Genomic DNA, 16,983 nt, shown 5'->3' on the forward strand with positions numbered 1-16,983 from the left:
GAACATGCTGCAGTTACCAACAGTTGAGTCGGATTCCTTCAGAGGTCTCACATAATTAAATTTTAGACTTATTTGATGGCTAGTTGCGATCTGTTGAGGTAAATATCACAAGTTCTAAAACATTTATTGTGTTTAATTGTTCTACTATAATAAACATAATAATATTTTCAATAATAAATTACATTTGATAGGTGTTTTATTTCACATTGTCTCACAGCTACATTTAATATAGTGTAGATTAGTGGACAATTTTTTCAGTTAATTTAACTATGAAGTGTCCATTTCATTTATTAACATATTTAATATTTAGTTTTATTATAAAATTGATCATACAGTTGAATTTAAAGTTCCATTAAGGGGGGGGATCCAAATTCTTTGACATATTTGAACATTAAAAAAATGTTATGCAATAGTTGCTTTCCATCGTAACTACTTACTTTTATCATGCTGTAACTCAATTATTAACTCAGATTCTACTGAAGATGACCAAGTTGAAGCAACAACCCCAATCCCCATTCAAGAACATGCCGGATACTGGGATTGTAACATCAAGTCCCATGAGCATGACTGGCTGATAAAACACACACATACTGTACTATTACTAAAACTATCCAGATATGTACTTTTCAGAGTCAGCACCCGTCCTCCACAATCGTTCATGTCCCCCCACCCCCCCTTTGTCCAGCAGGTACAGTACTGCTGACCATCCTGTCCTCCATGTGTCCTTCAAGCCCAAGTGCATTTCCTTACCCCTCCACACTCCCACATAGCTCTGTGGGCTGAGCGTGTGGTTATAAACCCTTTGGTCCTGAGTTTGAGACCAGCTTCCACTTTATTTGTAATTACTGGATTTTGTTCCCCAGTGTTTATTTTCTATTTTAGTTTTCGGTTTGCATTAATTCCCACAAATTCAGCGTATACAATGCAGGACATTACCGCACTTAAACTGCCACGTAAACGAAGAATATAAATAAATGTAAAGATGCAAATCACTTTATATATATAGTGATAGTAGCAGCAATTTATGAATTAAAAAAACAAACTGTACACAGCAGCACTACAGGAGTAACGTCACCCCTCAGACCGTCCCCGATATACTCGCCTCCCCCAATGTTAATAAGAAATCTATGTTTCTGGGTCCATGTGTCTTAAAACAGAAAGGCTCACTTACCTACTTCCCGTATTTCCACCCGTGTTTCATGGTGCTCCTGCTCTGTATAAACCACACACTTGTACACTCCTGCATCTGCAGTCCTCACACCGTCAAGCAGCAGAGAGAAGTTGCCTTTGGGGATTTCCTGAGAGAAGAAGTGGGCTCTGCCCCTGTAGGCATCCCCCTGTGATTCAGGTCTGCTCTGACCCCCCTGAAATAGGTGCACGATGTCTGAATCAGTCCTTCTCCAGTCCACCTCCAGCTCCTCGAAAGGCATGGGTCTGTCCACAAAGCAGGGCAGCAGTACAGCTCCTCCCAGCCGCGCTGTTAGAGGACCAGCAGACCCGTGTAGCAGGAAACCTGCCACAGGAATAAGTGATATAAAATCACTTCATGCCTCAAAGCATTACATAATAAACGCGAAATATACACTGCAACGCAGTTACTTGAATATTTGGTAAGCAAATATTTGTATAATAATTAGTACACCCAAAATAAGAACAACTCAAATAAATTTCTTCAACATTATTATACGAGGTACCAGACACGAAATATCAATTACAACGCAGTTACTTAAATATACTTGGTAAAAAAAAAATATCGGTATAATAATTAGTACACCCAAAACAAGAACTCAAATTTCTTAAAAATTATTAATCACACAAAATTGTCTTCAAAATTTACGTACCGTCGGAGTTAATGACAAACTTGAACACGATCAAAATAGCGCTGAAAGTTTTGATCTGCATCCCCACCTTTATTGTTATACAAAGAACTATTTCTATAATAAAAACTTCGTTACATATTTTCTTTTTTATTAAGCAGCCTATATGCACAGTTCCATCACTACACGAAATGCCATTTTCTGGCCATACTTTTACTTTCAGTTTACACCTGGAGCTGAAACACGCCCACACACCTGAATTACGGCGAAGGCTAGAGCGCGTGGTTGTTTTCCATGATCAAATGTTAATCGCTCAAGTCACGGTTTAGTGGCTGATTGTGCATGGGAGGTATTTTCTGCAAAAAAATAAAATGAAAATACAATCTCCACTTTCCCATTTAGTTTTCAAAGTCTATGCGCGAAGATCCTGTCACAATAAAAAATAAAATGCAGTTAAAGCTGTTTTAGGTAAGGCATCTGTCACGCTCCGGTTCGGACGAACAGGCGATCGTGCGGGCGGTTGGCCAAAAATCAGGCAGACGCGGCAGGATCGGGGAGATCGGGGGTTTATTAGGGGAAAGGAACACTGGGAACATGGAAACTACGGGAGACCAACGAACGTACAAGAGTCAAGCAATGACGAACGAGGGTAACAGGCAAGACCAGGATATAAATAGGACATGACTAACTCAAAATAATCGGACACAGCAAGAGACAATTAGGGAATCACACATGGGTAATCAGGGGGCGTGGCACACACGAGGAGCGGACGAGCCGGGCATCACAGCATCCTAGAGTTTTAGGTAAGACAACTTGGAAACACAAAATAACGTATGAATAAACGGTTTAAGCTGTAGAACGTGTGTTTATCGCGTGAATTCATTGAAGAATTTCTCAAGTCTCCCTGTAATGAAAATAGTGGAATTACCCAGGCATAATGTGATATTTCGTTCATAACTTTAAACTGGTCGCGTGCCACTTTGAGCAATTGTACACATTGATTTGAATGAGACACATTTCCAAATGGAATGTGGAGGACATATTCATCTTGGGTAGGGTAAACATGAAATGCATAGTACACAGCAGACACGTACGTCATTGTAAGGACACTAACATTAGCTTGGGCTATACATAGGTGTTATAAGATACCTAGCTGGAAACATGGTATGCAGTATAGGCCATTTTAATTTCAGTGTTTCCTTACAGTGGCATACTTGCATAAATATGTGTACTACTACTTAAAAATTCTATTCATATTTTATTTCATGTTTTCAAAATGTCTTGTATATAAACTGTGCAGCACGTGTCGCTGCGAACACTCCCCTCTAGGGAACCGGGGAACTTAAGCCGTGAACGACAGTAAATTAATCGGAAACTGCAAATGAGTAGCTAAGTTAAGCCACGTGTAACTTTGCCATTAGTATGGGGGGTCGTTGGGGTCTTTATTAAGGTGCACATTGTGCTTGAAGACATGCTTGCATTACACGAGCATGAAGAATGAAGTGGCTCTAGGTGATTATGAATATGCGACACGAGTCCGCTTTTCCTGAAGTGTAAAAAGTACATTCGGAACAAAGTCACACATACTCTATATTAAGTCTCGCTTGCTGAAGATGCTCTTGCGGCATGAAGCCGAAAAAAACATAATCAGTTTGCGACGTAAATTAAGAAACAATATTAATAAAAAAAAAACGCCGCGATGGAACGCACGGTAAAATTGCTAGTCGTGACTCCTTTTCTTCCCAACGATTATGTACATAATAGTATATACCCCAAATCATGAAATATTTTAACAAACAACTTTTTGGGTGTGTAGCAGAATTGGCTATTTTTGTCATGTTAGCTTAAGTATAATGCACGTTTTTTCCACCCGCTTTCAGTTTAATAAACTGATAAAAGGCATGCAAAGTAATGCATTGTATTCTTTTTTATTGTTTTTTATCCTTTGTACCTTGCAGAGAATAGCTAACTTGCCTTACATTGAGTAAATCTTTGTAGTGGCATATAGTATTATCTTTTCTGTTGTAGATTCCTTGGTATACCACCAGCGTTCCTTCAGAGTGCTGCAGATACAGCCCTACATTTCCTCAGCCCAGCTTTTCTAAATATTTTATTGAAATGACAAATGCATGCTCTGATTGAATATTGAATTTCCAATTGCAAAATGAATTGCAATTTGAATAAAGAGGCAAAAAGCTCATGGCAATATGAAATGCAATTCAGTGAATTGTTATTCTATTTTTTATTTCAAATATTTTAAAATGAATTTAGGATTGCATAAGCACTTTGCATATTGAATTGCCAATTGCAAAATGTATTTTCAAATTAAATGCTCAGATTAAATATTGAGATGACAAATGCATGCATTGATTGAATATTGAATTGCCAATTGTAATACGAATTGCCATTTGAATCTTTGTGCTTATAACCAGGATGCGGGTTCAAGTCTCCGCCTGGGTTACATGTGTGTGGAGTTTGCATGTTCTCCCCATGTCGTCGTGGGGTTTCCTCCAGGTACTCTGGTTTCCCCCCACAGTCCAAAAACATACTGAGGCTAATTGGAGTTGTTAAATTGCCCATAGGTGTGCATGTGTGAGTGAATGGTGTGTGAGTGTGCCCTGTTATGGGCTGGCCCCCCATCCTGGGTTGCTCATGAGCGGAAAATTAAAATACAAATATTGCTATTCATTTTAATTTTGGCAGGATTTTTTGCGCCTGGACTTAAAACTAAATAGCAAAGTGGAGATTGTATTTTCATTTTAACATTTTTATATATTTTATATATATAACATTTAATTTTTTTTACAGAATATACCTCCCATAGATTGTGAAATTAAATGGAATCTGTTATAACATGTACAAAAATATACATAACGGGGTATAGAAGCGGGATTAGTGAGGACTCCCTAATTAATAGCTGAAACATGGGCAATTTCCATTCTAGAAGCCGACATTTTAACAAACATATAATTTCCATATTATTTATCTTTTAAGTGCTCTGATTCATGACATTAACATTAGTTGTAACCTGTAATGAGTGATGGGTACTACAGTTCCCAAGATGCTTTGTAATGGATTGGGGGGGGAAAATGGAGGAATAAATAAGTAGCCTGAATGTTGGATGCATAGCAGTCTCTGCATCTAATTTATATATGTTAATACATCGTGTGACAAGGGGATTTAATTGCCGAAGTACAGTGCAAGCGTTCATGAAACTCGCGCTTTATTTAAAAAAAAAAAAAGAGTAGCGATGCGAGTTACAACGGATTACTACGGATACAACGTTTTGAAGGCTTTTGAATGTCTGGCTTCAGGTCTGAGCGTGAAAGAAGAAGAATACCAGGTGAATTCCCTTCTCTATACTATGGGCGATGATAATGTACTGGGAGTGCTGTTGCTGCAGGAACCCAAGAAGCGCAAGTACGACAAGGTAGTAGAAGCGTTCAGTAACTATTGTATGGGGAGGCACAACTGCCCTTCACTGTTTACTGGACTGGGGTTCTTACGAGCGTCGTACAGAATTTATCTGGTGAGTGGTGCTACTCCATATGCAATGTCAACGCCCCGACGTTTGCCTCTTCTTCTCCGAACAAAAGTTAAAGAAGAGCTTCACAGGATGGAGAGAATGGGCGTCATTTCTAAGGTGAGCAGGCCTATTGAATGGTGTGCAGGGATGGTAGTGGTCCCCAACCCAAATGGTGCAATACGTATCTGTGTTGACCTCACAAACTGAAGCAAGTGGGTCAAGAGGGAATGACACATTCTTCGAGCTATAGACCAGTCATTGGCTCTGCTTTCTGATGCACGACTTCTCCAAATTGGATGCAAAGGCAGGCTTTTGGCAGATCCCTCTCACAGAAGACTCAAAGCCTCTAACCACCTTCATAACTCCATTTGGGAGATACTTTTTCAACCGTCTCCCATTTGGAATAGCATCTGCACCAGAACACTTCCAAAGATACATGACCCAACTTCTGGAAGGTGTGATTTGCCATGCGGATGACATTCTAGTCTTTGGACAGGACAAGGAGGAACACGTCTTATGAGATTCAGCTACAACATACAGAATATTCCAGGTAAAATCCTCATCACGGCTGACACTCTTTCCTGTGCTCCCACCAGAGCGGGGCTGTCTTATGCTGAAGAGTGTCTGGAAACAGAGGCCCAGGTCTTAATGGACACAATTGTGTGTTCCCTACCGGCAACAAAGGCTCACCTGACACAAATAGCCAAGGCCCAGGCATCGGATGAAATCTGCAGGTCACTGAAGATATTCTGTTTATCGGCCTGGCCTGACAAACATGCAGTGTGGAAGGACCTCATGTCCTTCTGGCATGTCCATGGTGAATTTACAATTGGCAAATGACCTCCTTTTAAAAGGAGACAGGATTTTGATCCAAGAAGCATTACTAAATCAGATGCTCAAAAAGCTACATGAGGGCCGCCAGGACATTTCCAAATGCCACGCCCGAGCCCAGCTGTTTTAGTACGAGAGGCTCTCAAAGGAACCAACAGGCACACTTTGGTCCGTTCAGAAATATTTATTAAAATATACACAGATTATGTATTTCATAAGAATTTATAAGTAATCCCATTATTTAATAAAATGGAAAGCAGCGGCCAGTTATACGTGGACGTGCCCTCATCACCCACCTTCACACACGGACTGGGGAGCCCTTTTCAGTCCTGGCAGGAGACCAACACGTGAGTTCCGAGAAATGCCGGGTGATGCGAGGTCTATCCCACGGCTGAGCTCCGGTCAGTACTGAGCTCAATCACCTTGTACAGTATATACAGTGAGGAACATAAGTATTTGAACACCCTGTGATTTTGCAAGTTCTCCCACTTAGAAATCATGGAGGGGTCTGAAATTCACACTGTACGTTCATTCCACGGTGAGAGACAGCATTTAAAAATAATTCAGGAAATCACATTGTATGATTTTTAAAGAATTTATTTGTATTTGAACACCTGAGAAATCAGTGTTAATATTTGGTACAGAAGCCTTTGTTTGCAATTACAGAGGTCAAACGTTTACTGTAGTTCTTGCCAGGTTTGCACACAGTGCAACAGGGATTTTGGCCCACTCCTCCATACAGATCTTCTCCAGGTCTTTCAGGTTTCGGGGCTGTCGCTGAGCAACATGGAGTTTCAGCTCCCGCTCAAAGATTATCTATTGGAAGTTCAGTCTGGAGTCTGGTTAGGCCACTCCAGAACCTTGATATGCTTCTTACGGAGCCACTCCGTGGTTATCCTGGCTGTGTGCTTCGGGTCATTGTCATGTTGGAAGGCCCAGCCACGACCCATCTTCAATGCTCTGACTGAGGGAAGGAGGTTGTTGCTCAAAATCTCACAATACATGGCCCCATTCATCCTCTCCTTAATACAGTGCAGTCGTCCTGTCCCCTTCGCAGAAAAGCACTCCCAAAGCATGATGTTTCCACCCCTGCGCTTCACAGTAGGGATGGTGTTCTTGGGATGCAACTCCTCCTCCTTTTCACTCCAAAGTGAAGTTTAGACCAAAAAGTTCTATTTTGGTCTCATCTGACCACATGACCTTCTCCTATGCCTCCTCCGGATCATCCAGATGGTCATTGGCAAACTTCAGACGGGCCTGGACATGTGAGGACTTGAGCGGGGGAACCTTCCGTGCAATGCATGATTTGAAACCATGACGGCGTAGTGTTCTACCGACAGTGACCTTTGAAACTGTGGTCCCAGCTATTTTTATGTCGTTGAGCAGCTCATCCCATGTAGTTCTGAGCTGATTCCTCACCTTTCTTATCATCAGTGATACTCCATGAGGTGAGATCTTGCATGGAGCACCAGTCTGAGGGAGACTGACAGTCGTCTTTTGTCTCTTCCATTTTCTAGCAATTGCTCCAACAGTTGATCTATTTTCACCAAGCTGCTTGGCAATTGCCCCGTAGCCCTTTCCAGCCCTGTGGAGGTCCACAATTTTGTCTCTGGTGTATTTTGACAGCTCTTTCGTCTTGCCCATGGTAGTAGTTGGAGTCTGACTGACTGTGGGGTGGACAGGTGTCTCTAAAGAGCTCAGACAGGTGCTACTAATTTAGATTAATAAGTGGAGTAGAGGTGGACTTTTTAAAGGCAGAGTAACAGGTCTTTGAGAGCCAGAATTAACACTGATTTTCTCTGGTGTTCAAATACTTATGTGCAGCAGTGCAATACAAATAAATTCTTTAAAAATCATACAATGTGATTTCCTGATTTTTTTTAAATGCTGTGGGAATGCACCTACAATGTGAATTTCCAACCCCTCCATGATTTCTAAGTGGGAGAACTTGCAAAATCGCAGGGTGTTCAAATACTTACAGTATGTTCCTCACTGTAGGCATTTACGGCCTTCTGGTTTTGTTACTAGTTCGGGACGGCTCCTGAAATACTGGACTTGTGGAAAAAAAAACGAGAAATAAGAAAAGTGTGTTAAACGATTATTTTTCTGAATGTTATAGATGACTATTTCTCAGGGGGTAGGATGTTTTATTGGTTCTTTTCCAGTTACTTAGTTAAATGTTCTTCTCAAGTAACAGTACATATATAGATACAAAGAGAACTGCGCTTTATGTATTTTTGGAGAAAAATTGCTTAGCTAAAAAGGGGGAGGTGTAATGAGTGATGGATACTACAGTTCCCAGGATGCTTTGTAAGGGATTGGGAAAAATTGAGGAATAAATGAGTAGCCTGAATGTTTGATGCGTAGCGCTCTCCACGTCTCATTTATATGTTAATATACTCGTGTAACACCAGTGACTAACACTGACATTCTGTTTAATTGCAGGTGTTCCTTGGGTCAGAGGTCAACATTCATCATTGAGAGTTGCAGGTCTCTCATTCGCTTTAATATTGTCGCGCAATGCATTAGTCATCAATCAAATCATTTTAAACTTCTTTCAGGTACGTAGTAAAGAGTAAGGCCAATCACACACTATCAGTGGTAACAATAAAATTGGTCTTCAGTTGAAAATAAATGGAATGACATTTTCTCAGATAAGAATCAGTTTAAACAAAGAGAAATGCATGTTCACAATCATATCACAGGTGCATGTCATGCCACTAAATTGCATTCACACAAGCATATATACTGTAGATGCTCAGGTTCCACTCACTGCATAGTGCTGAAAATGGAGCAGGAAGTTGTGATAGACAGTGGTGTTCAAATGGCAAGAGGGAGAGGAGCGTGCAGAGGACAAGGGCAAAGAAGGGCTCAAGGAAGAAAACGGAGTAGATATCAGAGGGTCACTGCAGAAATACAGGCAGCAGTTGTAGATCATGTCATCAGTCATGGCCTGAGCTTTGCTGATGCTGGTCGGCAGGTGCAGCATAACCCTAACCCTACTGTGGCATCTATTATACTTCAGGAATGAGAGCAGGTAACTGGTCCAACATTTTCATTAATTCGGTTTCATACGCAATATAACAAATACAATTCTGTAGTATGCAGTACAAAGTATTCAGCTACCTCTGCATAACAACTGATGTCCCCATTTCTGTTGTCAGAATAGAACCACTGCCTCATTCTGATGGGAGAGGCCTACTTCTGTTACATGAGCAGCAGATGGCAGTTGTGACTACGGTGAGGGAAAACAATGCCATTAGGCTAAAAGATATCCAGCGTAATACTGACGAGGACAATGGCATTTTTGAAAACATTACCTCTTTGAGTCTCTCCACCATTGACAGAGTGCTAAAAAAACATGCTTCTTCAACAAAACAAGGTTCTGTTGGAGAGGAACAGTGAAAGTTCTTTTACTCTAAGACACCAGTATGTACAGGTGAGAAAATTCATACGGTATTTGTCCTTGACAAGATTTCATGATCACTCTTTCTCTCTCTTTTGCTCTTTCTTATATACAGTATATATGAACATTATATATGTGACCCATCACCACGAAATGAGTCTTATTCCCCACCTATAAGAGTCATCCATAAGACTCATTTCGTGGTGATGAAGCAGGATTTAACCTAAACAAAGCAAGGCGAAGTGGCAGGAACATAATAGGTCAGAGGGACACAGTAGATGTCCCAGGCCAGTGTGGGGGCAATATCACAATGTGTGCTGTTATTGCTGAACATGGACTCATTCACAATGTAGCCACCACTGGGCCCTGCAACACTGACCGGCTTCTTCAGTTTTTGGATGGGCTCTAACAATGGTCTTATTCCAGAAAATGCAAGGAGGATTGTGAGGGCCAACATGCCATGCTATGCTGTGATTTGGTTGGGCTCTATAATGCTCTTATTCCAGAAAATGCAAGGGAGGTTGTGAGGGCCAACATGCCATGCTATGTTGTGAATTGGTACAATGTACGTTTTCCCCATTCAAACCATGTGAGGGAATGGTTTGAAACCCACCAACAAATGATGATGGTGTTCCTGCCGCCTTCTTCACCATTCCTCAACCCTACCGAGGAATTCTTCTGCGATGACATGTAGACGATAAGCCCCAAATGAGAACATACAGTGAGGGAAATAATTATTTGACCCCCTGCTGAATTCTTAAGTTGATCCATTAATAAACAAATGAGAAGTCTGTAATTTCACTGGTATGTTTATTTAAATTGCAAAATATAGATTATTAACAAAACAAGCAAGAAAAAATCATTATGTAACAGGAAATAAGTATTTGATCCCTTAGAACACATGCTTTAGTACTTGGTGGAATAACCATTGTTTGCAAGCACAGCTGTCTGACGTTTCTTGTAGTTGGTCACCAGGATTGTGTGCAGATCATCAGGAATTTTCATCCACTCCTCTTTGCAGATCTCCTTCAAATCTTTAAGGTTTTTAGGCTGTAACTTGGTTAGATGAAGCTTGAGTTCCCTCCATAGGTTTTCTATGGGATTAAAGTCGGGAGACTGGCTAGGGCCCCCCATGACCATAATGTGCTTCTTCTTGAATCACTCCTTTGTTGCCTTGGCCGTATGCTTAGGGTCGTTGTCTTACTGGAAGACCCACCTGCTGAAGGGGTGGCTGAAGGGAGGAGGTTCTCATCCAAGATTTTACGGTACATGGCCCCGTCCATCTTTCCTTCGATGCGGTGCAGCCGTCCTGTATCCTTGGCAGAAAAACACCCCCAAAGCATAATGCTTCCACCTCCCTGTATGACAGTAGGGATGGTGTTCCTGGGGTTATAGTCAGCATTCTTTTTCCTCCAAACACAGCGAGTAGAGTTGATGCCAAACAGCTCGATTTTTGTCTCATCTGACCACAAACATTCTTTCAAGCCTCATTGGAATTATTCAGGTGTTCACTGGCATACTTCAGACGGGCCTGAACATGGGCCTTCTTGAGCAGGGGTACTTTGCGAGCACTGCAGGATTTCAAACCGTAACGGCAGGATGTGTTACTGATGGTTTTCTTGGTGACTGTGGTCCCTGCTGCTTTGGGATCATTACCGAGCTCCTCCCATGTATATCTGGGGCTAGCCCTCACCATTCTTAAGATCAGTGATGCTGCATGAGATAAAATCTTCCTTGGGGCCCCAGACTGAGGGAGATTGACAGTTATTTTGTCTTTCTTCCATTTGCGAATAATTCCACCAACAGTTGTCACCTTCTCACCAGACTGCTTGCTGATGGTAATGCAGCCAATTCCACCTTTGTGAAGGTCAACAATCTTTTCTCTGGTGTCCTTAGACGTCTCTTTGGTATTTCCCATGGTGAAAAGGTTGAAGACTTGTAGACAGGTTAGTGACCCAGGAATACTATTTAACAAAGTAATGCCATTAAATGACAATGATGGCTTGGTATCTGTTAATACTTAATTAAGTACTACTTGTGTTGTGTTAATGCACATGTACTTGACCTAATTTCTTGCTGGTTTGTGGGGGATCAAATACTTATTTCCTTAGATAAATGAGAAATTGGTTTGTAACTGTTACTGTTAATGATTTTTTTCTTGCTTGTTTTGTTAATAATCTATCTTTTGCTGTTTAAATAAACATACCAGTGAAATTACAGACTTCTCAGTTCTTTATTAATGGGTCAAGTTAAGAATTCAGCAGGGGGGTCAAATAATTATTTCCCTCACTGTAGGTTATTTATTTGTCTCGTCATTAGTTTACTAGTTTACGAACAAGGCAGTCCTAGCATTTCCATTCTCTCATTTGATTCTATCACGAAATGCTGTTAGCAATGAACACATTTAACGAACTGCAGAATAATTACTGAATTTCATAAATGCCATGTCAATGCAGCAGGCAGGATGTGCATTTTACGGCAACTTGTGTGCTGCACTGATATCACATTTATGAAATACAGTAATTATTATGTAATAAACTAATGATGAGACAGAGTAAAGTCTCGCTTATCCGACATTCCACATTATCCGACGTCCCACCGCAAACAAAAAAAAAAAACACTTCAATTGGCAACAAGAACTGCAAGTTGCGTGCGTGAGCGTAGTCTATCGTTTTGTTGCTCCCGACTCTACCGCAGCTAATTTGTTACCCCGACTGTACAGTGATGCGCCCCATCTACACTATGACTCATGTGTCTGTCATTCGCCCCACCCTCACTCACTGTCACAACTCACTACTCAGTGCAGACAATTCTGTAAGTTCATTTTTTCAGTTAATTTTTTTCTGTTGTTTTGTCGTAAAACATGATTATTAGGTTTGCAGTTAGTTTATCTGATATTCTGCTGGCCCGTTTATGTCAGATAAGTGAGACTCTGCTGTAAATAACCTATGACTTCTTTTCTCCTTTCGAATCAAAGTAAAGAGTGTGTGCTCCCGAGGCAATGCCTTTGACGGCAGGGGTGCAGAATTCGGCACAACACCTGTTAATGGAGAGTGAGGTGCACTTCTGCAACTATTTATAATCAGTGATATGAAAGGTATATGAGATTATTTTAACAAAATTTAATTGTCCAGCCCTTACAGTGACGTGTATCCTTATGTGATGCTGTGGAATTAAAATTGGACATCGGTAGGCCCGGGAGGTTGGCATATTGGGTCACCAATGTCACGCCCGGCTCGTCCGCTCCTCCTGTGTGCCACGCCCCCTGCTTACCCACGTGTGTTTCCCGAATAGTACCCAGCTGTTTCCGTTTGCTGTCATTCAGTCTTGTGTATTTAAGTCCTGGTCTCCCCAGTTTGCTTTGTCTGTCATTGATGTTTCCTGATGTCTGATGTCCCTTGCCCCGATTCCCACGAATAAATCCCCGTTTTCCCGTATCCCGCTTGCCTGCCTTCTCCTTACCCGCACGATCGCCCGTCAGCTACACCCCGGATCGTGACAACCAACTGGTGCACAGCGAGTTATAGCTTTATAGAATAGTTGTGGCAAACAATATATAGCAAGCTATGCGGTAGTGCAAATGTATAAGTAATTATGTTAATCAAATTAATCATATGTTAACCATGTATTGGCAGTGATTCAATGACAATACGTCAATATGTTAATCATTAATCAAAGGACAACTGAGTATTTACAGTGATTCAATGTCATGTAATCAATATCTATATTCATATCTCCAGTAGGAGCCTAGCAGTCGAGACATGTTCTGGTAGACTGAGCAGAATGGGTGGACTTTACCTTGCCACCAAGGTGAATCAATAGAATTCGAGAATTGTGTTTGTTATACGTTTAAGCTTGGTTCATTGGTGTGTTGTGACCAATCAGGATTTAGACACCCTTACTGTGAAGTGGGAGTTATGGTATATCAACTGGTTGCTCGGAGAGCTCCGGAAGATGTTGGTACCGAATGCTAGAGTGTGATGAGAGCGCTTTGCTGAGTTGCTGAAATAAAAGAGATTTCCTTTACCTCATCAAACTGAGAGGTCCGACTTTTATTCTAAGTGTTATATTCTAAATTTTTCTACCACAATGCCTGAGAAACAAAATTATCAATAAATCTATTAAATAAAATGAGCATTTCTCTAGATGCTTCCTCTATGATGACCCTCGAGCCAAGGAAGCAGTTTAAAAGAGCAAGAACCACTATGTTAGAATGTAATGATTCCCAATAACACCAGTGACCAAAACTCTGTGAAGAATGTTTTAAAATAAATTACATATTAGTGTAGTTAATGATGGATATAGCAAAAAAGGACACTTTTATATAATTTGATAAGTTATACCTTTTTAAAAAATGCTGTTTTATATTAATAACGGTATCTTAGACTTTTGATGTTGGTTGTGTGATGAGCTGCTTTACCGGTGCAGAGCAGCTGTGAAATATGATAAAAAAAGAACAGAAAAATCAAACAAATCATGAGGAAAATGTGTTATTTAATCAGGCATCACCTGTATGAATGTACATGCTGAGGCTTTCAGTTGTGTGTAATATTTCACGCGTGTTTTAAGCCCTGCAACCTCTGTGACGTGGTTTCCACCTTCAATTGGAAAATGACACATACAGTATATACAGTGTGTCAGAATCAGGGGTGTGGGGAGCACCCCCCAATATCGGCAGACCCCCCCCCCCTTCCTTCCCAAGAAATAAGGAACACACTCTCATTTATGTATTTATCTTTCTCCATGAATCTGACAGTTACTGAGGCCAATTTGCTGTGTATGCAGAGCACAAGGACAAAACATATACGTGAGGAAGACTGTAGGCCTGTATCAGACAAACATTTTATCTTTTGGATCAGTTACATTTTCAGTGGAAGTTTTGTTTAGTTGTGACACTGTACCCTAAACAGTGCGAGTCTTAGTTTAAATGATGAGATCTTTGTTATTTTAAATTATTTTAAAATCTCTCTGTCATCTCCTCCATTCATGATATGACTATTGCATGTTTACCCATTGTGATGTAACAATATACATCACATCCCCCCCCAAAAAATATTCCACATTTGATCACCCCCAGTTTATAACTGAACCCGTTCTCTGCATTACTTCCCCACAAATTAATTGGAATTTACCATCCATTCTCAATTCAATTCCTAACTGCTCCCAACTCTAGATTAGAGTCCACAGATTGACCTGGTCCTTTAATGTCTTTGAGGACAGTGTTTAAAAGACTGACTGGTACCTAATTAAGCTGAAATGTCACCACTGTCCTGACCCTGTTCATGGCTTTTAGTGTCTCCCCTCCAACCAGCCTGTCTGCAGCCACATCTGTTACCCATCCTGAGCCTATACTTGTATCCCAGGGCTCCTGTCTCTGGGCATAAGGCCGGGGTACACCCTGGGCAGAGTGCCAGATTCCCACAGGACAAATCCCCCCCCCCCCACACACACACACATACACACACAATCATTCTCTATTGGAACTTAAGAGACAGCAATTAGCCTGACTGTGTTTCTTTGGACTGATTAAGCTGGTTATCCTGTGATTCTCGTTTGGTGAGTTTTGTTTTTTGTCTGGGTCCTCATTGCCGGCTGGTTTTTGTATCATACTCTCCTCCTGTATTCCCAGCACACACTGCTTTGTATTGATTATTACTGTTGTATGGTGTTGTTGTTGTTGTCCTGATTTGTATTAAATTCACTGTCTTGATCCTGTTCTTGGCTTTTTGTGTCTGTCCTTGGTTTTATCCAACCAGCCTGTCTGCAGCCACACCTGTCTCTCACTGGGCATAAGGCTGGGGTACACCCTGGGCAGGATGCCAGTTTCCTGCAGGTTAAATTCACAGAAATGCACACACATAATCATACTCTATAGGCAATTTAGAGACACCAGTTAAGCTGACTGTGTATCATTGGACTGGTTGAACTGGTTATCCTGTCATTCTCATTGGGCAATTTTTGATTATGGCTACACAAGGCAAAGTCAGGTGATACACATTCAGTTACTTTACTGGTATCAGTGTCAAGTTTTGTTTTTCTTTCACTGAAGAAAAATGCACCCAGAGCTGATGTCCAATCCCTGTTGTCACTGTGAGAGAGTTTAGGTACTTTATCTTTCACAGTGGGGTAATTACAGAAAGAGGTAGTGTAGCTTAATCAGAAACATTTCAGAATGAACATGCAGGAACTGAAGACTGTGAGCAGTGAGCATTTATACAAAATGTGGGTAATAACACTGTACATTTCAACACTGCAAACAACACTGCAAAGTATACCAGATATTCATCTTTTTATATGCAAATATTTACACAGGGAGTATATTCCGGAATGTTGTCCTGAAACCAGTTTGCTTGTGATTAACTTTCCAAGTAATACATTCTTTCGCTAAGCAGTGTCTCTTCAAATGAAGTAAACAGGCCTTTATATTAACAGATATTCTGAGGCAGATATGAAATGGTGACAAAATTCCATGTAATAACAACATAATATACAGAGTTCAGTTCAGAAGAAACAGGATAATCTGAAGAACCCCATGATGCTCTTCCCAGGTGACTTTATGCTGGTTTCAAGTACAGTTACTGGTCCTTCCCAGTATGTGTCTGCAAACCAGCTGTACAAGCAATTTTTCATCTGCTACCCAGTAAAATCAGTGTCCTTCTTAAACGTAGCCTGGCAATGGTTAAATTACAATGTAGCTGTAATAAATTAAAAATATCATATAATTAAACGTGTATTCCATGTAACCATTACATTTTCTGCCAACACTGCCCTCTAGTGTTTATCACATGATCTGCGCTTCATTTGGTTTATTAGGATCAGTGGGTGATGACGCCTCCATTTCCTGTTTGTCACGTGATCTCTGCATACAGTGTCACTATTAGCTGAGACATTTCATATAAACAGGTTTTATCAAACAAGTAATGCAGGAAGCTGCATCCACAATGCAGGGAGTAACCTGGACAGGGACCAACCCACTGCAGGGCAGACATACCATTGACACCTATGGACAGTTTGGCAACTCCAGTTCACCTTGGTGTGTCTTTGCACTGTGGGACAGACTCAGACCCTGGTTCCTGAGATGTTAACAGTACTGACCACTGCTCACTGTGCCACCGTATGTAACTGAACAATGAATAAGTAGAAGTTCCGGAGTTTGCCAACATTTCCATCTAGTGCACATTTAGCTGCTCTATTTTTGGTTCATTGAGATCAGAGATGACAAGACATTCATCTCTGTACAGGGGTCTGCATCCTTCTAAGGCCGCGTCTGAAGACTGAATGTGTCACAGCAGTGTGACAAGGTTGTCCCATTTCAAAGGTTCCTTCAAATGTGGTTTACAAATGCATCCTTCTTTTGCCAAGTCATGAAGGATCCATTCAATAGATTCTTTGCAGCCCAACAT

General features: G+C 41.0%; 1 protein-coding gene across 2 annotated transcripts in view; it reads right to left on the reverse strand.

Annotated features, from left to right (window-relative positions):
* Nucleotides 1–16,983, reverse strand: part of LOC125705354 (uncharacterized) — a 115,954-nt gene that overhangs the window by 29,506 nt on the left and 69,465 nt on the right. The window contains exons 1-2 of one of the 2 annotated variants that reach the window (XM_048971890.1): nucleotides 1,842–2,024; nucleotides 1,172–1,513 (exon numbers count right to left, since the gene is read on the reverse strand). The exons of the other annotated variant lie outside the window; for it this stretch is intronic. Coding sequence (XP_048827847.1) covers nucleotides 1,172–1,513; nucleotides 1,842–1,902 — 403 coding nt within the window. The 5' untranslated portion in view covers nucleotides 1,903–2,024. Of the gene's footprint in view, nucleotides 1–1,171; nucleotides 1,514–1,841; nucleotides 2,025–16,983 lie in introns of those variants that run through there. 2 annotated transcript variants of the gene reach the window in all.

Source organism: Brienomyrus brachyistius, chromosome 12 (assembly GCF_023856365.1).
Source record: "Brienomyrus brachyistius isolate T26 chromosome 12, BBRACH_0.4, whole genome shotgun sequence".
NCBI lineage: Eukaryota > Metazoa > Chordata > Actinopteri > Osteoglossiformes > Mormyridae > Brienomyrus > Brienomyrus brachyistius.